At 37.2% G+C, this 25295-nt stretch overlaps 1 protein-coding gene across 2 annotated transcripts in view; it reads right to left on the minus strand.

Annotated features, from left to right (window-relative positions):
• Positions 1-621: 621 nt before the first annotated feature.
• Positions 622-25295, minus strand: part of LOC115994181 (DNA topoisomerase 3-beta) — a 50464-nt gene continuing 25790 nt past the window's right edge. For both annotated transcript variants that reach the window (XM_031118237.1, XM_031118238.1), the window contains exons 9-15: positions 23423-23502; positions 22873-23151; positions 13916-14084; positions 13453-13581; positions 13126-13338; positions 2389-2568; positions 622-1661 (exon numbers count right to left, since the gene is read on the minus strand). In XM_031118237.1, the coding sequence (XP_030974097.1) occupies positions 1026-1661; positions 2389-2568; positions 13126-13338; positions 13453-13581; positions 13916-14084; positions 22873-23151; positions 23423-23502 (1686 nt within the window). In that variant the 3' untranslated portion in view covers positions 622-1025. The remainder of the gene's footprint in view (positions 1662-2388; positions 2569-13125; positions 13339-13452; positions 13582-13915; positions 14085-22872; positions 23152-23422; positions 23503-25295) is intronic.

Raw genomic sequence — 25295 nt, forward strand, 5'->3', positions numbered from 1 at the left:
CCATTCCATACCATTCACATGAGAGAGAGAGAGAGAGAGAGAGAGAGAGAGAGAGATGTATTTTGATCAAGGAAAAAATAAACTTAATATGTGCTAAGGTTGGAATTCCAAACAATGAGGGTGCAACACCTAATCAAGCAAATCTTTAATATATATATATATATATATATATATATATATATATATATATTCAGCTGAGTTGATTTCAACGAATCAGGATCATTGGACCCGCTACTCAACCCAAACCCATAATTCTTAAGGCCCAAAAACCCGTTACTTGATCACCTTGACATTGGGTCAGCCGGGTGGTTTCAATTTTTCAGGCCCTATGGACAGCCCTAATCACTATAATCATAAAAATAATTTTCACAAAACAAGAAAAGTATATATATTTTTTGCAATGAAAAGTCAAAAGAGACTTCGAACGGTGACACCACCCAAAAAAAAACAAACAAACAGAGGCGTCAAAATCACGAAGGAAAAATAGAGAAAATAAAATAATGACTTCATACATTCCAGCAGATGCATCATGCATGTATGACAAAATTTAATGGTTTTCATTCTCATGTGTTTAAAAAACTCTTCCCCCTCCCCCACTACCTCTACCTATAAAATTAAAAATTAAAAAATAAATAAGTAATAATAATAAAGGACCATTAAAAATAAACTTACATAAATTACGACATGTTTGTCTAGGTACAGAAAAATTTCACAACTTGTGCTTTTCCTTTTTAACTTCTTGTTTCCCCCCACACCCCCTTCTTCCCTTTTTTTTTTTTTTTTTTTTTTTTTTTACATAAGAATTACAAATAGATAGAAGAGCTCAATCCCCTCAAGAGTCAAGACCAAATCTCAACCTGATGAGAGCCACTCCACATAACAAGACAGAATCCCTTGTCATGGACGACAACACTCTACATAACCCAAATGTCAACTTTGCTTCGAAAAGGGAAAACAACAAACAGTTTCTAAGTTGAACAGCGCTGGCAGTTTCAGATGTCAAAAGTATGTATATCATGTGTAGTTCAGAAATCTCGGAAACTCATTTTGGGGTCCACCCTTTTCCCGCTGCTCCGTCCTCGTCCTCTTCCAGCTCCTCTCCCCCTTCCTCTTGAACCCATGCGCTTGTAAAATGATTTGCCATGCTTCATCTCAACAAGTGAATGAAGCAACTCATCGCAAAGAATGCAACCAACATATACGGTAGCTCCATCCTCCAAAGGTGTTGTCTTCTTGTTGAAGTCAACTTCTATGATTTTAGAGTCACAATCAGGACATCGCTCCTGAGTAGTGGAAATCTTGTGAGCACCTTGAGGGAGGAAGACAAGGCAATTGCACATATTGCAATTAAGTCTCCACTTCGGAGCACTTACAGGGTCTAGAACAAGTGTCCCACTACATTCTGGACAAGCACATACTCCTTGGGCAATCAGTGAATGTCGGCATGTGGGGTGTGGGCAGAGGAAGCAGGGCATTCCAGCTCCCTTCCCCAATTTGCCAGAATTGCCGGTTTTAACAGCACCAAAGAGTGTGTCCACACCTTCAAATGGAGGGCTATTGTAGCAGAATGGGCAGAGTGGGAATGACTTGCCTTCTGGGCCAGGCATGGAAAAGATCAGAAGCTCAAAGTTGTCTAAAGGGCAAGAAAGTTCCTTGTATAACTGCAGATAAATAATTTTTTTTTGGTTATATATCAAATAAGAAGATATTCAGTGATGGGTGTTGGACATAAGATGCTAATAAATTCATGTTGGACAAAAAGTAATAACAGTTCTATTTTGAGTGGAGAAATACAACACCAATTTACTTTTGGCTAAAGAAAGAAACAAAGTTACTTAGATTGAAATCAAGGCTGATAATGTTAAATTACACCAATAACTCTCAGAACTAAAAGTAAAAGATGAATTAGGATCCTCTCCTTCTGTTTGAAATGGAGAGGGTCCATTTCTTCATGAAAATTTATTTTTTTATTAATCTAAAACTGTACATAGTGGCACAGAAATGGCCAAAATGAAAATATAAAAACTTGAGGACCAAATTAAAAACATGACTAAAATATAGGGACCAAAAAGGTATTTTTGCCTCGGCTCAGTTTCCAATGAACCGGTGAATAGGACCCAACCTTGTTTATTGATATATATGAAGAGAGAAGAGAGAGAGAGAGAGAGAGGAACAAAAATTTAAGTAGAGTACAAAGGCAATATAGAAATTGTATATAAGGTAAACCATTATTGTTCAGAAACCAATGCCAACCTTATGTTCTATATGAAGACCTGAGAATATAGTAAAATATATCCACCAATTATACTAAAAAAGGGGAATAGATTTTGAAGGTAATGAAGGGTACACTTTAAAGAATGAAAATTAATTATAAATAAATAAAATTACCTTGATGGTACCATTTTGAGGAAGATAATAAACCTCCTCACATGTACCACAGTACAGACGTGATGGTTGCATAGAGATGTATTTCATGTACCGCAGGCATTTACCACACTTACTAAGAGCACGTCCTGAGTCAGCAAGTGGAGAAAACTGTGCTTCAAACAATGCATCCATATTTTCAATCTGGAAAGGGTCAAAAGGAGGGAGAAAAGTTGAATGATGAGCTAAGAACGAATGTAGCTATAGATTCAAGAGGGTTGTAACTGCACACCAGATCAATGAGAAAAATATCTAAAATAAAACATTGAGTCAAACGCACTCTTAGATCAGGAAAAAAAATGCCATGCATCATCCACATCAATGCTTCTAGTGATTATCTTCTATAATTTCCCCTAACCCAAAATACTTATGCACATAGTGAGAATAAGACTGAGCATCAATGTGCTGAAAAGAGAGAGAGAGAATGCAATTATGCAAGTGGGAGAGGGATAGGAGGGGCTCAATGTGCTAAGGCTTAAGAGGGATGATGAGGAGTTCCCTCATTTATAATACCGAGGGGGAAGACAATACAAGAGTCTTAATATTTTAAAAAAGAATTAAGGAAATAGCATAGGCATAGTGTGTGTACGCACCCATTGTACTATATGCTTGTGTATCAAGTTATGGATGAAAGCCTCGACCACTGGAAAAATCGTGTGTGTGTGTGTGTGAAAAACTATGACATCAACACGTGCATTACAAGCCTCCTATAAACACATCTAAAACTTTCCATCATGGCAATAGGCTAGCTTACAAAGAATAAATTAAATGTACAGTTACTTGTGCTGAGTCACTTGGTGTTCATTTGGGAACAACTTATCTAACTTTTTGCTAAAAGTGTACTAAAGTATATTTGTACCTAGGAAAAAGTGGGAAAAAGTGAGGTTTTAAAAAGCTGGACTTAAAAGTTAAAAGCTATAAGAGAATGCTAAAAGCTGATGCCAAACACACTTGATCTGGCATTCTAACTACTTTGTGTCACCAACAGCTGAGGTTTTGAATTGATGTTTATGTTTCCTAATTACCATGAGATACACAGTTCTCTTTTAAATATTTGAGGACCTATATATTAGTGATCCATATTTTGGTCCTGTTTGAAACTGTTGTATGCAGTTTGGTGCCCATCCCACCACCTCCTACATTATAAAGTATGCATTCTTATTCAAGGGAACTCGACTTCGTATTCCTTAGGGATTCTTCTATGGGAGTCTCGTCAATGAGTTGAATACTAGTGGTCTAAGCGCTTGACTTCCTAAGCAACATCTGGCATTGGGCAACTAGAAAAATCACCTTAAAAGTATTAGAACATTTTACATAGAACTAGTTTTAAAATTATACTATATAGATAAGTTATCACCAAATTGACAAAACAATCAAAGAATATGGAAAAGAGACTAAAGAGGAAATTTCAACTAAAGCCTCAATTGTAAAAAAAAAAAAACAATTGGATAGGTTACAAAAAATTTTATTAAAAAAAGAAGCCAACCCAAGTACACTAGGGCAAAAATCAAGAACCAAAATTACAATGATCAAGTAAAACAGGAATGGAAAAACAAGTAAAATGCGACAAAGCCACACTACAAACAAGGAGAGTATGGCAGAAGAAAGACTTAATCTCTAGCAGGGACCGTTCACATCCCTTCAAACATCTAGCATTCCTCTCACTCCAAATACACCACATCAAACAATGAGGCATGAGTCTCCAAAAGCCTATATTGCGATGATGCCCAAACTTACCTTGTCAAGACTTAAACAACTCAATTATCTTATGTGGCATAACCCAGTGAATTCCAAACAAACAAAACACCAAAGACCACAACTCAAATGCTATGGGGCAATAAAGAAGAAGATGATCCACCGACTTCCCATTCCTCTTACACATATAACACTAATCAAGAACAATAATACACCTTTTGTGAAGGTTTTCAGTTGTAAGAATCTTAGCTAAAGAAGCAGACCATGAGAAAAAAGCCACCTTTGGAAGAACCTTCAATTGCCATACTATTCTCCAAGGGAAAGGAGTAAGAGTAGGAGGGTGGAAGGAAAGATAAAATCCTCTAACCTTTAAGTGATGCAGGACAACCAGAAAAAAATTAAAACAATGGAAAAATAAATGGATATGACCTAGAAGTTAGCACCTAGGCTTGACTTAGAGTTAGCACCAAGCGGGAAAACCACTAAAAGTTAGCACCTAGGGTAAACCTAGAATCAGCACCATACCAAAAAAGACCAAATGACCATTTTTTTCATTTATCAAAATATCAACTATCCCCTTAAGGTGTACAATAGATTGCTTATAAAGAATTTCTAAACCCTAGTTTTAATTGGCTAGGAAACCCTAATTGCCTTATTACAAAAATAACTTTGCTTCCAAATTAAAATACTTATAGCCTAATAAACTACTAGGACCTAAAACATAAAAATACAGTTGACTTGAAAACATAAATAATACTAAATAAAAATCTTCTTGCGTCTCCCACATCATTCTCCTCTGATTGGAGAAAACTCAACCTCGAGTTTTAAAGCATTGAAGGATTAGGATATTGACAAGTAACACTTGTTTCAAGTTTGGAATCACCTGAGGGAGCACAAGGAAAAGAAAAACCTTGAATTCCACCACATCAAACTCATTTGGAATAACAAAATCAATGTGTGGGCTATGTTGCACGGACACGACACGGACACGGACACGGACACAGGGATACGACAACATTTGAAAAATAAGGACACGACACGGCGGGGACACGGCGGTTAAATAATTAATTATATTTTATATTTCGGCATATTGTTGCATACTGTTTCAGGCTTACCACTATTTTATATATATATATATATTATTGATAAAAAAATCCATATAATAAATATTGAAGGTTTTAAAGTTATAAGTATATAATTTTTTTCACCAATCACAATCTATCACATCACAATTGTAACAAAAAGTTGTAAAAAATTTTATAGTTCTATGCTTTTTCTAATTTTAGTGACTATGGAATCAAAAGGTTGAAAGTTTCTTTTTTATTATGAGTCACGTGAGGTTCACAAAAACAAAACAAAGCAAAAAAAAATTGTTAATTAAATTCAAACGGACAAAACAAAAGAGCCTGGAAGGAATGAGTATCACGTGGGGCTCACAAACACCACAAAACAAAGAAAATATCTAAAGCCTAAAGACTGTAAAGTCTGAACTCTAAACACAAGTGGATGACAGCCAAGACACACAAATAAAGAAGAAGAGGTCGTCAGGTAGACCGAAACCAAAAGAAGAAGAAGAAGAAGAGGAAGAAGAAGAGGAAGAAAAGCACGAAACCCAGAAGGAGGTAGGATTTTGAATTTCTTTTTTTTTTTTTTTTTTTCCAGTCAAAATCTTGTATCGGACGAAATTTTCATTTCGGCCGAAATAGCCGGAATGACCCGAAATATGCCGAAATTTTCTTTTTTTTTCTTCACTTCTGGCGTGTCAGACGCGTTAGAGCCGAGTTGGCGCCGCGTCGGAGCCGTGTCGGCACCGCGTCGACGCGTGTCTGAGCCACGTCGACGCGTGTCGGAGAAACGAAAAAAAAAAAAAAAAAGAGGACACTCGCTGGACACTGGAATCTGGCGAGTTGTCCCCGTTCCAGTGTCCGACACGTGTCTGACATCGACACGACGCCAAAAATGGCGTGTCCGTGCAACCTAGTGTGTGGGATCAGTATAATCTCGTCTTGAACCTTATGAACCACAGGAAACAGTGTGGTTTTAACCTTTTTGACTTCGCCAAGATGTAGATCTTCAAGCACCATGGATAGTTGATTAAAAGCACATTCAACAACTTCAACTTTCACATCATGTGCACCCTCAAGCTTGCTGCATTGTTTTTGAGTGGGTGCCATTATCTTTTCTAGATTAATCCTAGTGATTATTTGCTCCCCCAATTTCCACGACATAGGTGAAACATTCTGATTTTCCTTTCTTACACTAGCAAAAAGTGAACAAAGAAGATCCAAGGAAATGTCTTCACTTTCATCTATGACCAAATTCCTAATTGTTTCCATAGCTGAAAGTACAACAGGTGGATAGTTGGACCTAATTATCTTTAAGAAATTTTGAAACATCTCAACAACCAATGCATCACACTCAAGATCCAACATCACCAAGCATAACTTGACCTTTGCAATGGTATCAAGAATTGAAACCACCTTCTTATAAGAGCGAGTAGACACATGAGGCATATTTTCAAATGTTGCCACAATCGACTGAAATATTTCTTTCATTTGCTCATCCTTATATGGGGCATCTAGTGTTGTTATCCTTGTAATCTCAATAACGCAAGATACAACTGAAACCTTCACATCCATTTCAACATGTCTCAAAAGTTTATTAGTGATCAATGCCTTCACTGAGGGTAAAAGTGCATCTCGCATTGATTTGGATGGTTCTTGCTCCACATATGCTAACAAATTTTCAACTTTATCAAGAAGAGTAAGAAGATCATCAATGGAGGAAGGAAGGTTAAGGATCTATTCCCAACCTCCTCAATTTGCTTCTCAAGCTTTTCATCAAAGGAAGTCATTTTCAGCTATGAGGCACAAAATAGTGAAACACAGAGATTGAAACTAAATTTTCTGCTCAAAGTTGAAGCGCATAGGTTGACTTTTGGGTCTAATGGTTTTTTTTTTTTTTTTTTTTGGCAATTGGGCTGATGAAACTTGGGCTATCATTTTTTTTTTAATCACATATATATATTTTTAAGTGGCAAGTTGGGTTGATATATCTTTTATGGGTTGAAACAAGTGTGTATTGAGACATCCATCTATAAATAATTTTTTTTTTTACATCCCAAGAGTAGTGCATACACTTCAAGTCTTTAATCCACATTCAAAATAATATAATTCAACAAAAATATAATATCTATCTAGAAATAAGTTCTTTACACCCCAAAAGAAGTGCATACACTTCAACCCAAATTCAAAATAACATAGTTCAACAAAATAAAATAACATAGACAACAAAAATATAATATCCTCAGGATTTGTAAAGTTTCAATTTCCAATTATATCTCTTGTAAGTTTTTGTAATTACTTGATTTTCTTTTTAAATTTAAAATATAGGTTGGATATAAAAGTTATTTGACAAATCTAAAATAAAATGAATATTTATTTGTTATACTAGTTAAACGGATTGTGTTAAATGAGTCATTTCGGATTGACACAAATAAATTGGTGTGTCAAACGTGTCTATTGCGGGTTACGCGAGTTGACTCGCTTATAACATGTTTCTTATCGTGTCGCTTTCAAGTTAACTCATTTACGACCCAAACCCGCTAAGGCCCTTCCCTAACCCGCAAAAACCCGTATCAAGTTTGTGGGTTGGGTCAAACATTGGCTCCCCTAATTGAGAGTGAAACAGGATGCTAATGTTGCTAGGAAGAAAGAACTCAGATGCAACTATCGGGTTACCTCTGATATGGGTTCGATGGACTGGCTATTTGTTGCAACAACGGCGGTCTTGTGATGGCTGTGGGCAACAACTTTGGGACGACTGGGTGAGTTCGACATTAACGAATTCTTGCAGTACTGTTCTAGTGGAGTGGGTTGGCGACGTGGTACTTTGAGACAGCAAGGTGGAGCGGTGTTGCATTGAGACAAAGGAGGAACTCAAAGTGACCGGGGAATAGGTTGGTGCTTCAATCATTTATTGGGATGGCAACGTTGGCTTTCCAATGGGTGGTGATGTGTGAAGAACCTTTTGAAAGAACTTGACCAAGTTTGGCTGTGGGGTTTGTTGGTTGTTGGGTCAAAGGGCTTGGGTTGCTGGGTGACCTTTTGGTGGCTTGATACGTGTGGCCCTGTGGGTATTGATAGATGGTTTTCTGATGTTGGTTTGGCAAAGATGTGGGAAGGGATTTTGAAGGTGGTATGGTGGCTGGATTTCTAGGGGTGGAAAAATATGGTGAATGTCTTTTTTTTGGTCTAGTTCTAGATTGACTTGCGATGATGTTTCAAACAAATCAGTGTTTGCTCTGATACCAAAACTGACGCAAGACAACCAGAACAAAATTAAAACGGAAAAATAAATGGATATGACCTAGGAGTCAGCACCAAGCAGAGAAACCACTAGAAGTCAGCACCTATGATAGACCTGGAGTCAACACCAGACCAAAAGAAACCAAACAGCCATTTTTTTTCATTTATCAAAATATCAATTATACCCTCAAGGAGTACAATAGATTGCTTATAAAGGATTGCTAAACCCTAGTTCTAATTGGCTAGGAAACCCTAATTGCCTTATTACAAAAATAACCTTGCTTCCAAATTAAAATACTAATAGCCTAATAAACTACTAGGACCTAAAACATAAAAATACAACTGACTTGCAAACATAAATAATACTAAATAAAAATCTTCTTTCGTCTCCCGCATCATAAAGCCTCTACTCCTAGCTAGTCTCCAACAAACCTTGTTAGGGCCAAAGCCCCTCACGGTTGAAGAGTAGACGAGGTCCATAAACCGATCAAAAGATTCTTGCTCTCAATCCTAAGATGGACGACGAAATCGAACATCCCAATGAATCCTCCCACCAAACCAACCCATAACCTCTGCCACCGAAGCATCCCTTGCCCTACCAAGATAGTAAAGTTCTGGAAAATCCTCTTTGAGGGTACAATCCCCACACCACATATGCTTCAAAAACTTCACTCTAGTACCATCACCCACCTCATACCGTAGGAGTTCAAAAAAGTTCAACCAACCACTTCTAATAAACTTCTAGAGGCTAACACCATATACGCACTTGTCACCTTTTTCATGCACCAACCACCCCAAACATTCCCATATTTTGCCTCTATAACCTTCCTCCATAAAGCATCTGTCTCTATGCCATACCTCCACAACCACTTGCCTAACAAGGCAGAGTTAAAACTTCTCAAACGACTTATACCTAGCCCCTCAAGCTGCACAAGCCTACAAACCTTAGCCATTTCAGCAGGTGTAATTTAGAATTACCACTAATACCACTCAAAAGAAAAATATGTAAAAATTGTTAGCCCCCTCATATCTCTCTCCCTAAGACTCTTCCTTTGTAAACTTCCCATGTACTAGGTGGCACCCCCTTTTTGTGCTTTTTAAGGAAATTATACTTTCCTGTAAGAAGGAAAAAAAAAAAAAAAATCTCTCTTAAGACTCCAGATTGCATTATGCCAGTAGACGCTACTCACATATAATAGATCTTTAGAGCTTAAAAGTTTTATATATATTTTTTATAGGTAATAATATTTTTATTGAAAAAAACTGAACATCATGTTCACGGTGGTGAACATGATGAAAAAGGTTTTATATTTAATTGTGCCTTTAACATGTTCATATATATGCTGGAAAATAGGCCAACGAACTTAACAGTAGTCCATTTGAGAAAAAAAAAACACAGAAAATATGATCTTAACAGGTACATCAAGGTTCATAAGCTACACTGTCAAAAAAATTAAAGTTTAAATTTTTTTTTTTTTTAAAAAAAAAGGGTTCATACACATCTTTCTTTGAACTTTGTGTATTGATGCCTTAAGGACAATAAAAGTGCATATTATATCAAATTGTCAGAATGGAAAAAATTGTAATCTTACACGATTGTGACAAATTTTTTAGTGACACTCTATTAGAGTATTGTTCTGTCCAAATACCAAAGAATTTTACCATATAAACAAAAATAATTGAACAAAGGCAAAAGCAGGAATACCGTGGAGTGAATTAAATTAAGGCAGTACGATTTTTTTTAGGTAATAAGAATTACTATTAATAATAAAATAAGTACAACAGTACATTGGATGCAGTGAGTGTACTGAGTGTATACCAACCTACAACGCAAACAAACTCTAAAAAATGAAAAGTCTACATTACCATTGGGTAATACCATATCTACTAATATCCAATGAAATAATGAGTTGACAAATACTGACTTAACCCTTGCACCTGACAACCCCTGCCCCCCAAAGGTTCTTCCATTTCTCTCTCTCCACAAAGTCCACATCAAGCACAATGGTACTAGGTTCAAGACTTCTAAAGGGACTTGGTTTCCTTCTGTATCCTCACAGCAGGCTAGCAAGCATACACATGGATTTAGTCACCATTTCTATCTAGTTTCCAATATGCTGTCTTCTGTCCAAAGCTGAACCCATTGAGAATACAGTAAATCAAACAGGGCAGGGAGACAATAATTCCCAATCCTGCAATTGCCTAACATAGATAGGGTACTAATGCACTACTTTACCCCTAACATCCAAATAATCACTAACCCTAGCATGTTTGTTAGCTGCAATTTGGAAAGGATCATAAACTAACGTAAACTAACCAATTAAAAGCCTTGTTCCCACACCATGCATCAAGCCATATACCCTCACCCTCATGCCATCCCCAATTTTAAATCTAATAAATTTATAGGACTCCCAAAACCTGCTCTTATTCCTTTCCACACTCCCACTCCATGTGGAAATTCTACTCCGTCTGTAGTCCACTGGGAATCTTGCTCATATTTAATTCTCAGAAGGCATCTCCACAATTGGTCATTTCCCTGAGTAAAGCACCATATTCACTTATCCAACAATGCAAAGTTGAAGGAGCTTAAATTTTTAAAGCAGACCAGAGCGGCCAGTCTAACCAGTTGAACAGTGAACTGGGACCTAGACTGGTATGGTCCACATTAAAAAACCAGGAAAAAATTGGAAGGGCTCAAAACCAGTCAAACCGCTTTCTGGTTTTGAGCAGTTTGATCAGTTTTGGCCCCTTTTTTAATTACTAAATTTTTTTCTTATCTTGCAAAAGAAAACCTTGTATATTATTTTTTTGATAAGTAACAATCTAATATATATATATATATATATATATATAAATAACCCTTATATGTTAGGTTTACACATAAGCTAGCCCAACATTAAAAACTAAAGAATGTTAGGCCCTTGCAAAAACTAAACAATGTATTCATGTTTGAAATTCTTGATGGATAGGTATTTATTGAGGAGGAAGTATGGTATCCCCTTTCATTTCAATCTGGGACTTTCAATAAGTCTTTCTTACAAAACAATAAGTCCCTCATTGATTTTTTTTTTTTTTTTTTTTTTTTTTAATTGGTAAGTTATAGGTGCCAATGGGAATCCAAGATTGAAAAAAAAATGATATTAAGAATGCTTGTACTAATAAAGGAGCCACTCTTTTTCTGTCTTTCATTCTAGAGAAGAAAAGTTCCAAATTTTGCATGATAATTTTTTTTTTTTTTTTTTTTTTTGATATATAACGTAAGAACTTTTTATTAAAGAATAGCCAACCCAAGTACACTGAAAATGTACTACAGTGGCATGAAAATTTGCATGATAATTAACTAAAGTGTTTATAAATCTTCTTCCAAGGTCAAAACAAGAAGTACCTCTGAAAAATATTTTGAAACATCCCAAAATAAAATAGAAAACCATATAAATTTATTCTATTTAATATTGTTAAATAATTATTAATTAAATTATTTATCAACCACTGTTTGAACCCCAGTTGGACTAGAAAACTAAAAACCACTCCCGTTTCCCAGTTCTTTGCCCAGTCCAGCTTTTAGGAGGGGAAAAAAGGCCAAACTGCCCCATTCTCAATGATAGTGTCACCTGTCTCCAATCTACCAGATGATTCACGTTGCAGTCTCTCAAATCTATTTGTAACACTTACTGGTACCATAAACAAAGACATCAAGTATATGGGCAAGCTCAATAGGGTACTCTTAATAATAGTGACTCAACCCCCCACACCCCCAACAACCCCCCCCCCCCCCCCCCAAAATTCTTCCCCTCTTGAGAGAGAATTTCTCCCACACTGCTACCCAACTCTTGGTCCTTTCAATTAAATCATTCTAAACTAAGTGGCCACAATAGTAGGGCCATATAATCCTTTGCTAATAACCCACCTTACATCTTATATAATCTTATTCAAATTGACCCTCAACCCATAACTGTTTCAAACCAAATCAACACCCATCTCAGTGCTCAGATATTTTCCATATTTGCATTACAAAATAAGATAGTGTCAACAACATATAATCAATGGGGAATTACTAGTTCCTCTCCTCTCCTCCCTCTATCTTGAAGCCCAACAATCTTCCTCCCATCATCGCTATAGTAATCATCCTACTAAGCACCTCAATCAATAGGATAAATAGCAAAGGTGAAAACGGGTCACCTTCTCTCTACATTATTAAACAAAATTATAGTCAGTGAGACATGTAAGGTATGTGCCAGACAAATGTACATATACAGAAATGTTCAGCTGAAATAAGGATATTGACATGGATGGATAGAAATACGGGGATGATAAAAGAAAGGAATGGGTGCAATCAGGGCAAGCAAAAGATGGTACAAATTCAGGACAACGTAAGTCATTTACAAACAATTTGATAACATGGAATACAGACCAAAGGTTGCACCGGTATTTGAATTGAAGGTGATTAAAGCAAAAAAGAACACAATTACATAAGTGCAAAGGAACACGATCCATTGATCCCACACTTACGGAAAAGATCAAGCACCACACAAAGCTAAATGGCGGAAAGTATTTGTGCAGCAAACCCCAAGGACCAGGGATTAGGGCTTCAATAAGCAAGTTGAGAAATACACAAGGCATAATTCCCCTTTTTAATTGGAAGGGGGGGGGGGGGGGGGGGGGGGAGGAGGGGGGAGACAACAAGATGAAATTTTCTCACCTGCTTAACAAAATAAGTGAACTTTTGTTTGAACTGTTGTAGGACATGCTGCACAACCCGAAAATGATCCATTTGACCTTTAGCAACAAGAGTAATCTGTTGCTCAATGAAACTTCGAATATCTGGCAAACAGAGATCTGGATCAATACATTGATAGCCTCTTATCAGGGTGATACCCAGGCTGGTTGGAACCAACTTCCTGCCAGCTTGTACCTGCAATTTCATTGTAAAGAGAATATTCAAATCTTGGAAAGAGAATTTTTCTACACAAACCCATGGAATGTCCCAAATGAGACAAGTCATTTAGCAATATAAAGATTCAGAAACCTGCACATAGTTGCGCTCACATATGTTGTTAATATGCACAGGTATTGAAGCATCAGTGCCTATTCCATTCTTCTCCATCAGGGAAATCAGTTCACTCTCACTAAGATAATCTGGAGGCATGGTACTCCCCTGGAGATTGTTTGAAATTCAGATATCATCAATAACATAATAAAATGCACCATCAGTATATCAAGATATTTGATTTTAGCTTTTTCCTTTCCTTGTTTTCCCCTTATTCAATATCATCTTAGAGAGTAGCATATCATCCTATCCTTAAAGGAGAGGCAGCATGTTAGAGCCAAACTCTCTACCCATCAACCAACCCCCAGCCCTATTTCTCCACCCCCAAAAAGGTGAATACAAGAGCATTTTGAATTTCTAACAGCTCAAATGAAATTAAAAAATGGATAAATGGAAAATTGTTAACAAATATAATAGTTTTTTAGGAGGATAAAATTACTACCTCATATAGCTCCACTTTTGAAGCTTCTATCTTCTCTCCTTTTGTAAACCGAGGAAGATTTCTCTCAGTTACTGCCAACCATGGCATAATAGATGTAAATCCTTCATCTATAACGCGCTGCCCAGTGCAATGGAAGCATTCTCCACCAATTGAAAATTTGACCTTTGTCCTGGAATAGATTAAAAGAATAAATGGCTTTCTTCAGCTTCATACATGATGCGTATGAAGGGGAAAACCTTTGCTCAAAACAGATTAAAAGTAGACAAAAGCTTTGAGCCTAAAGAGCATTTGCAACTTAATCACAAAAGAAGAGAGAGAATGCAGTGGTCATAAGTCAATTAGTTCATGAATTCATGCTTGACTACATTTAATTACCTACAAAAACGGTGCTGAATATGAGCAGAGCTTTAAGAGCTTTACTTGTGCAAATACTACAAACCCAAGCTCGAGTCCAGTTTGACTGTAGATCCAAATAACCACGTTTGAGCAATAGCTTGAAAATTTTTAATTAAGCTTGGCTTAAGAAGCAAAAAGAGTTAACTTCAAGCTTTTGTTTGAGATCAAGCCAAAGCTGAAGCTTTGTTTTAAAACCACACAAGCATGCACTCTTAAATGAAATCTAACTCCAGTGGTTCTTCCTCCCACTATAGTGATGGGATAGAGGAAGGGTTCAAGACCACTGAGTGTATGCTTGTCAATTAATATTATTATAAGGATTAGTTCCTATTTTGGTCCCAAAAATTTGCCTTATATGTGAAGATGGTCTCTAACGTTTTAAATATGTCAATTTAGTCCCGAACCTTTTGGTATTGTGTCAAAATAATCCCTACCGTTAAGTAGTGGATGAAAAAAGCTAATGTGGCTAACGGTGTTAATAAAAAAATTAAATTAAAAATAAAATCTGCCACATGGGCTGCCAAGTGGCCTAAATTAATAATTAAAATAAAATAAAAAACTAGAATGGACCTTAAACAACCAAATCTTTAAAAATTCTCATGCCATATTTCCTCCTCACCGCCAGCATGAATCTTGACTCAAGCAAAGATCTCTCTCTCTCTCTCTTTGTGTGTGAAAACCCCATGCTTTGGCCCACTGTGTTCTTAGAAATCTCGTCTTAGTAGGTCTTGGCCTTGATAATCCATTCATCTACTTTCTGTTCTTTTGTCTTTATATGTTTGGTTACGGAGAAAATGAAGGCAAAAAGAAAAAGAAACTAAATCTTGAAAGATTGATTGTACTGCTACTGAGTACACCCCCAGGTGTATATGGGTGATTCCATTTTGATCAATAAAAATTTCATTAGAAAAAGGCTACTTCATGCAATAAGAATGAAGTAGCAAAAAGATATATACAAAAACACAAAAGAAAGCAAACTATGTACAAATAAGAAGGGAATCTAAGAACAACAGAATAGAAGAATCACTAAAAGTGAATCTCCAAGAACGAGACCAATCAAACAGCATCCCTGTAAATAATGCTATAAGCTAATCCACCAAATGCTCCTAATCCTTAACAATATGACTATTCTGCTTCCTCCAAATAATCCACATTACACGCAAGGCCAAGGGCACCAAATTCCAAACATTCAAAGCATGCTTCCCCAACCAATTCCTCCACCCCATTAATAAATCACTCACCTTCTTCAGAAAGATCCAAGAAACTCCAAAAGACATAAGGGCAAAATTCCACAACTTGGAAACCTCACAATGAATCAACAGATGGTTGACATCCTCCAAACTACGCTGACAAAGACAACGCCAGTCTACCAAAATATGCCCTCGCCTTTGCATGCAGGCTATTTACCTCCCCTGTAGGGACCATTTCACTTTTAGCTACGTTAACCTTCAAACCAGTCACAGCCTGAAAACAAAGTAGCAGCAATTGAACATGTAGGACTTGCTCCACATTTGCATCACAAAACAAAATAATATCATCCGCAAACAACAAATGTGAAACACATTCCCCCCTACCCCTCCTACCATCCGTCCTAAAACCACTAAGTAAACCTGCCCCCTCCATTCTCTTCACCATCCTACTAAACACCTCCATCATAACTAAAAATAATAAAGGAGACAACGGATCCCCTTGTCTCAAACCTCTAGAGTTATCAAAGAAGTCAGCTAGGGTCCCATTTACCAACACAGAAAAACTGCACTGTAGAGATACAGGTTCGAATCCAGCTACACCATTTCTCCCCAAAATCCATTTTCTTCAACAACTTCAGAAGTACCTCCCAATTCACATTGTCATAAGCTTTCTCAATATCTAACTTACAAATCACCCCCGGAATCTTACTCTTCATTCTGCTATCAACACATTCATTAGCAATGAAAACTGAATCAAGGATTTGCCTACCTCCCACAAAACCATACTGAGATTCAGATATTAGTTGATCTAACACCACTTTCAATCTATTTGCCAAAACCTTGGCCAAGATTTTATATAAACTCCCCACCAAACCGATAAGTTTGAAATCACAAATGTTAAAGGCATCATTCTTCTTAGGAATCAAAGTTATAAAGGTAGCATTAAGAGATTTCTCAAACTTACAGTGTTGATAGAACTCTTCAAAAACTGCTAAAACATCTCTTTCTACTACTCTCCAACAATGATGGAAAAATGCCACAGAAAAGCCACCTGGACCTCGAGCTTTATCTCCTTCCATATCTCTGACCATTGATAGGATCTCGTCCTTCTCAAATCTCCTCTCCAACCAGCCCATCTCCAACTCCCCTATTTGATCAAACTCCAGTCCTTCCACAAAAGGTCTCCACTCCTCAGTCTCCTGATACAGAGTTTTATAAAATTGAACTACCTGAGCAGCCACTGCTGCTCCTTCCTCATAAATCACTCCATCCACTTCTAAGAAACTCAGATGGTTATACCTTCTAGGAGAATTGGCCATATTTGTGGAAGAAATTAGTATTATTATCTCCCTCCTTAATGCATAACATCCTCGATTTTTGTCTCCAGGAGATCTCCTCTAGAGAAATAAGATGCTCTACTTGCGATCTCACTTCATTTTTCTCATTTCTCTCCATCTCAATGAGTCCAAGAACCCCTTCCTTAGCATCTAGTAATTCTAAAGCCCCTAATAATTCTTTCTTCCTGCGTCCAACATTACCAAACTCTTGGCGATTCCACTGCATAATGTCTTCTTTCAAAGCTTTCAATTTTTTAGCAAACACATAACTAGGTGTACCCAAAAAAGAATGACGATTCCACCATGAATCTACTCTATCAACAAACCTGTCTGACTTCAACCACATATTCTCAAACCGGAAGGGACTTTTTCCCCTTGCCATACCCACTACCTCTAAGAGAATTGGGAAATGATTTGAAACTAGTCGTAGTAGAATCCGTTGGGTCACATCCAAAAAGTGTTGCTCCCAGTCATGTGACATTAGAGCCCTATCGATCCTAGACATGGATGGTTGGTCAGTACCACTAGACCATGTATAACTCCCTTCCTCCAACGGCAAATCTATCAAGTTTAAATCTTCAATAAATTCAGAAAATTTTTCCATAGCTGGAGTAAGCCTAGACCCACCCCTCCGTTCACTAAGAAAACGAACAATATTAAAATCCCCAAAACAACACCAAGGAACATTCCAATACTGCTAAATACCCACCAACTCATCCCACAAATCACCCCTCAAATTGTTACCATTTGGGCCATACACCCCTGAACATGCCCAAATAAAACCATTCTCCACACCTTTCCACTGAACTGACACCGAAAACGTGCCCACCAGAACCTCCAACTTTTCTAAAACCCTCCTATCCCACATAATCAAGACCCCACCAGCCGTTTGATCAGCATCTAAAGCCACCCAATCCACATACAAACAGCCCCAAATACTGCAAACCAGCTGCCTATCTATGCTAGCAAGCTTTGTTTCTTGAAGGCATACAACAACACACTTCCACTCACGTAACAAGTTTCTCACTACTAGACATTTTTGGGAGTCATTCAAACCTCCAACATTCCATGAAACCATTTTCAGCTTCATAAAAACTTTTATGGCCCCACAACTGTCTCTAGCACACTTCCACCACACTATCTCCCATCATAATTAACCGTTGTAATTAAATTCCTCGACTCTCTTTTCCCTTTACCTGTGGAGGATGCTACTTTTTGGTTAGCAGCTGCTTTCTTCCGTTGCTGGTTAATAACCGCCATCTCCCTTTCTAGCCTTTGAAGATAAGCAATACACAACTTTTCATGACAATTCATAGGAAGCCCAATCACTTTACGAAAACCTGGGATTCTGTTCTTCACCCAATTAGAGACATCCAACGTACCACCAATATCTAACACCTTAGAATCGTTGTCCACTTCCATCGACAAGGCCAGCCCATAAGGGATAATAGTAAACAACAGATTACAATCTGCCAAGTTCTCCTCCTCACCCGAAACCACTTTTGAGAAAGCCACTTCCACCACTGTCGAGACACCCAAACCAGATAGGCCACAATCTGAACTCGGTTCCATCAACGCTAACTTGGGCTGACCAATCTCACCTATATCTATCGACCTGGTGTCCTTGTTATCCGCCCCTTGAATCAAAAGCACACTACTCTCAGTTCCAACTTTATCCACACTATTGACACCAAAATCCACTAACCCCACAACCGATAGTCTCTTAAGGATATCTACCAAGAAAATACCCTTCGAGAGTGGAGCCTTCACACCCCCAAATACTTTTCCAAGGAAAAATAATAGGAGAAGATCCCCTCAGAGCACTATAAAAAGAAGGAATGTCGAAATCTCCACTTTTCTTCAACACTTCAACTCCACCTCAATCGACCCCTATTCACATTTGAAGGAATATGAAGCTCCAACTTGTGAAAAAAAACCCCTACTAACTCCACCTCCCAATCATTAAACCCACGTTGGAATCACACATCCCAACTGCGTCTTTCCCCCATATTTTGTCTCACCAACACATCCTCCACCGTCGCCTTTCTATTTGAAGTAATTGCAATTAATAGCGGAAAAGTCAACTTCAGAGGCTGATCTCCACACCACTGATCATGCCAAAACTGTACCCTATCCCCTAAACCAACCTCAAACCGAATATACTAGGAAAATCCCTCCCACCCATCCTAATACTCCTCCACAAGCCACAAACATGTGAAGCCCTACCCCACTTCAAACACCAGCCCCACCTTATCCACCCCAAACTTTGAAACTACTACACACCTCCATGATCAATTAAGACACAGGACAACCAGAACAAAATGAAACAAAAAAAAAAGAAAAAAGAAAAAAGGGATATGACTTAGGAGTCAGCACCTAGGCCTATCTTAGAGTCAGCACCTATGCCTAGCTTAGAGTCAGCACCTAGGGTGTAGACCTAGAATCAACACCAAACCAAAGAGACCAAATGGCCATTCTTTACATTCATCAAAATATCAATTATCTCCATAAGGATACAATAGGTTGCTTACAAAGGATTGCTAAATCCTACTTCTAATTGGCATAGAAAACCCTAATTGCCTTATTACAAAAATAAACTTGCTTCCAATTTTTTTTTTTTTTTGATAGGTAATAAAAGTTTTATTGATAGCGAAAATGCAATGTGTTTACAATTGTAAACACACGGCAAAGAAAGAATACAAACAAATCAAATAGAAACTAACAGAAATAAGGAAATCAGACAAGGAAATACAATGTGTGAGGCCCCAAATACGAGACTACTCAAACAAAGTCCTAGCTAGCGATGTCTTCAACAGTTCAATAGGTCTCTCAATATCCTCAAAAGTTCGGGCATCGCGTTCCTTCCATACTAACCACGTAAGACAAGCCGGTACCATATTCCAAACATTTGAAGAATAATTCCCTAACCAATTCCTCCAAGCAAAAAGAAGAGAGACAATTGTATACAGCATCACCTACTGAACCCCAAACATAAGGAAAACCTCACTCCACAAAGCATGAGCAAACTTACAATGGAGTAAAAGGTAATCCATAGTTTCCTAATCACACCGACAAAGACAACACCAATTAACAAGGGGCAAGTTTTTCTTAACAAGGTTGTCTACAGTAAGAATCCAATTCCTATCAGCAGTCCATAAAAAGAAAGCCACCCTTTTAGGTACCTTAATACACCAAATGCTCTACCAAGAAAAAGAAATAGAAGGGACTTTTAATAAAGAATTATAAAAGGAGCACACATTAAAAATACCACTACGATTCAACTGCCAAATCAGAACATCATCACCCTCCCCCCTTGGTATTCTGGCGGAATCATGCTCAAAAAGAGTAAAATCTCCCCGTTTCCCAGTCATTAAATTCACGATGGAAAAGTAAGTTCCAAGTCCTACTTTCCCCATCTGGCGCATATAAAATCATATCAGAAATTAAAGCTTCTTAAACCACAACACAGACAAACAATTCCGGATATAACCTTGCTTCCAAATTAAAATACTAATAGCCTAATAAACTAATAGGACCTAAAACATAAAAATATAATTGACTTGCAAACATAAATAATACTAAATAAAAATCTTTTTGCGTCTCCCACATCAGATTCTCCTCAACCCCAAAACGCCGCCATTTCCTCAATAAAACTTTGTTGAAGGTAGTGATCTTCCTTATCCCTAGTCCACCACACTCAACAAGAGAACACACCTTAAACGGAGAATGTTACCCAACAACAGGGAAAATTTTAGTTTAACTTTTAAACCAATGGAATCTCACATTTTCAAAAGAATTGTTTATTTATTTATTTAAGCAACAAGATTTATTAATATCAAAAAGGGGACACCCTAGTGCACAGGAAAAGTACAAGGGTCAACAAATCAAATACAAAAATTACATGAATCAAGCAAATCAAGAAGATAAGAAAATGATTGGTTTCGCAAAGCTAACAACCAATCCAATAAGGTTCTAAAGAAAAATAACTTAAAGTATGGAAATTTTCAAAAGAATCATTCTCATTTACCTTTGCTAGATTTCTCCATTCCCACATAGGAAGGTCGTGTCCTAAATTCCTAGCCAACACCCAAAAAAACCCAAATCCTTGTTGCAAAAATATGGCTAGGGCTGGTTTGCTAGTTTCAGATTTCATTATCTCTTTCAGGTGGGTATGATCAGGGGCTCTGATTAAAATCTGTGTGTACAAGATAATGGGGTTGGGCCATGAACCTAGGCGAATGGTAAGCTTATCAATTGCGTACTCTCCGTCCTCATCATATTGATTAATTACAAGAAAAATATAGTAATTTTTCTGCAAAAGAAAACCAATGGACTATACTCGAATTGATGTAGCGACCCTCTACCTTTAGGCCAGCCAACCAACCCCCCTCTACAATTAGGACTGACAACCAGCCACTCTCTACAAGCCAAACAGCCAGCCACTCTTTCTGACCTCTTAGGGCAGCCAGCCATCCCCTTATTTTGAATTCTTAGATCTGCCATATATGCTCATTAATTTCAGCTTTGACTTATGTTGTGATAGCCTATCTAGATGTAACTATTAGCTAGTTTATTCCCTAGTAGTTAAAGATTATAAATAGACTTTTTATGTAAGAGCAGAATCAGCTTTTTGATATAAACTTAACTTTTTTTTTTGATAGGTAATTAGAAAACTTATATTAAAGAGGAAAAAAAAGAAAAGAGAAGTACAAGATGTTCATGATGATGAACAACAACACAACACAACAGCAATAAAACAGCAACACAGCACAACACTACACAACACAATAGCAAGAGAGAAGTCAGGAAACTAAGCTAAGGGAAGGCATAAACTCAGAGATGGAAGAACACTCAGTAAAACCCCAGCAATGAGACCACTCCATTAGACTGCGATGGCATAAAATCTTTAACTCCTCCAACGTTTTCTCTTTATCTTCAAAAGATCGACGATTTCGCTCCAGCCACACAATCCACATTAAGCACCCTGGAACCAAGTTCCAAATTTCCGAATTATGCTTCCCAAGCCATTGATGCCAACTAGATAACAAACCCGCCACCGAACCCGGCATAACCCAATGAATACCAAAAGCCTGAAGCATGAAAGCCCATAGGGAATGAATAATAGGACAATGAAGAAGAAGGTGGTCTACCGACTCTCCATCAGAGCAACACATACAACAACAATTAGCTAGAGGACGACCCTTAAGCATTAGGTTATCCAAAATGAGGATCCGACCATGGGCAGCAGTCCACAGAAAAAAAGCCACGCGCTTAGGAATCTTTGGTTTCCAAACACCCTTCCAAGGAAATAAAGAATTCGAGGCACCCCGAATCTCATGGTAGTAAGACCGGGTGTCGAACTTCCCATCCCCTTTCAGCCCCCAGCGAAGAGTATCTCTCCTATCACCTCGAAGAATACGAGGATGGATAAGCTGAAAAAGAGAGTAAGAAGCAGCCAACTCCCAATCTTCAAACGCTCTATAAAACCTTAAATTCCACACTCTAACAGAACCCCCTTCTGGAGCCCACAAAACCTCAAAGATGCAAGCATCCTTGACCGCTGAACATGCATAAAGCGCAGGATAGCGATCTTTTAAAGAATTCTCACCAATCCACCTATCATGCCAAAAGCGGATACGAGTACCATCACCCACTTCAAAGGACAGATGCTTAGTTTCATACCAGGACAGAAACTCAGTTTATCCAGTTATTTTCTCTATCTAGATGTAATAATAATAATAATAATTATTATTATTATTATTATTATTAACATTTTTTAAATTTTTTTCAAGACTATTTTTACTAACTTCGTTCATGAGCCTTGTTTGTGAGCCTAATAAAAGCCAAGCTTATGTTTGCTCAAGCTTGAGCATGTTTGATTATTTTCAAAAAAGATGTCATCAAGTGTGCCTTTGAGCTTAGAGTGGCTCATAAGCTACAAGGCTTATTTGTAGTGCCAAGGAAAATCCCTATAGAATGAACAAAGACAATAAGATGAAACAATAAACAAGAAGGATAGATTTTTTTTTTTTACCTTAAATACTTGCAGTCAGGAGAGACAGTCCCTATAAAGTGTTGACAGACATACTGATATAGTCTCCAAGCATCTTTGCCCAGCATATCCTCAGTTGCAGACTGCATTGGGGTAATAGGAGGATGGTCGCCTGCATCGGATCCCAATCGCGGTTTATGATACCCATTGGCAAGTAATCTCTGTACATCATTGCCCCATATCGTGCTATTTGCTAGTGCACCAAGTGTGCCTCTGAAGTCAAACGAAGAAGGATAGGCTGTGCTCTCTGTGCGTGGATAACTAGATGAAGATCATATGAAAATTATTAGTAGTTAGGTTCCAAACATTGAACAATAAACAATTAAGAAACTAATAATATACTGAACCATATCAATTTTATTTAAGACATTGCAGCATTTTCTGTCACAAATCTTATTTTTATGTTCTCCAATAAGGAAAATTCCACAAATAAAATTATAATATCTGCTTTACTTTCGGAGTATTTCCCGTAGAATATATATCATATACAACATATAATGACTTCACAATGGAAAAAAGATTACTACAAGACCTTATAAATCCTTGAGTGTACAAGCGTTCAGCCAGTTGCATAGCCATTTGAGGTCCAAAGCCCATGCCACTTGAAGCAACCTGGATAAATTAAAGCAAGGAACTTGAATTATCCCCAAGTTCAAAAATATTCTTGTACAAACTAAGCAAGTTAGTTTTATTTCTCAAATTCACAAAGAATATTCTAGGAGGAGCTTTTACATATTAAACAAGTTAACCAGGCTTATAAAATTAAAAAGCAGTTTTAATTTTATCACGATAAAAAAGTATATCATTTAAAATGATAAAACACATTACTTCACGATGGGGTCATAGATGAACTTTAACAACTGTAAAAGTTTTCTTCTTTTGGAGAAGTAACAAATGTAAAAGATTGTAGTTGATCAATTTCCAGAATATGCTCCTCGTTGTTTTCTAACTCAGACTTTAGCATCATGAATTTTCTAAGACATGTGAACCTCTTAAAAGATGCTCTCGAGTTTAATGGAAGGTGGGTACATGGTTTCTGATCAAGATAAGAAATAACAGTGGAATGAAAATCTCTCATTTGCTCTTCATTAATGATTAATATAAATATAAAAATATATATATATATATATATATATTGTCTTGCAATATTGGTCCTGAAAGTTAAGAATTATAATTCTGTTCTTTTGAAGTAGTTTCAAGCTTCAGGATAAACTTGAGTAAGAATAAGTTGGCATTGGGGGGTACAAGAGTATAGTTGTTAAAAATCTGGCTGGGGTCTTAAGGTGTAAGGTAAGCAATTGCCCATGAACTATTCTGGACAGACTTTGGGTTCCTCATTTAAAGTTCATGCGGTGTCGGATAATATCCTCAAAAAGATAGGAGAACAAATGTAGGTTGTCAGAATTATATTTGTTGAAGAGGATTACACTACCATGTATTTCCTTATCTGATTTACCACACCTGCCCATGTAGCCAATAGATTAAAAGTACATGATACAGCGAAGATAACTTAGGTCTATTGTAGAAGAAGGGTTTAAGAATAAATTCCAGCAACAAACTAGATTAGTGAAGAAAAAAAATAGTAGGATTGAATATTGAATGACCTTTTCTTTTCTTTTCTTTTCTTTTTTTTAAAAAAATTAAATTAAATAATGAAAAAGGTTATGACCGGCTCACTATGATAAGCACTCCAAAACCTAAAAGAATTACAAAATTATGCCAAAGAGAGTGATTCTTTGAAATCTAGTAAAGAGGTACTATCTATCTATGAGACCCCACACACAGGACCAATCCAACAAAGATCGATGTAGTATGTCTTCAAGCTGGTACTTTGAATTGACTTTATCTTCAAAGGCCCAATTATTGCGCTCCTTCCACAATAGCCACATCAGATATAACTGTGCGGAATTCCAAATCACCAGATGGTGCTTCGCAAACCAATTTCTCCACCTAGATAAAAAAGATCAGCCACCAACCTTGGTAGCACAATGGATTCAAAAGTAACCTCACAATGGATTTTTTTTTTTTTGATAATTAAGAAAGGAATATATTCAAAAGCTGCCTTATGCATAAAAAGAACAAAGCAGTCCACAAATTACAAGGATGAACAAAAAAACAAAGAAAATAATTAATTACAACAAAATGAGAGAACTGAGGAATAAAGGGAGAGAATCACTAGATGTGAGTCCTCACGCCTGAGACCAGTCAAACAGAGAACCACTAAAAGAAGCAAGCAACTGGTCTTCGAAACTATCTGTGTCCTCAAAAGTCCGCCAATTATGCTCCCTCCAAATACACCACATTAAACACAACAAAGCCAAATTCCAAATGTTAAACGAGTGCTTCCCCAACCAATTTCAACAACCAAAGAGAATATCTAGAACCGTTCTTGGTAAGACCCATGA

The sequence above is a fragment of the Quercus lobata genome, chromosome 6 (assembly GCF_001633185.2).
Source record: "Quercus lobata isolate SW786 chromosome 6, ValleyOak3.0 Primary Assembly, whole genome shotgun sequence".
Lineage (NCBI taxonomy): Eukaryota > Viridiplantae > Streptophyta > Magnoliopsida > Fagales > Fagaceae > Quercus > Quercus lobata.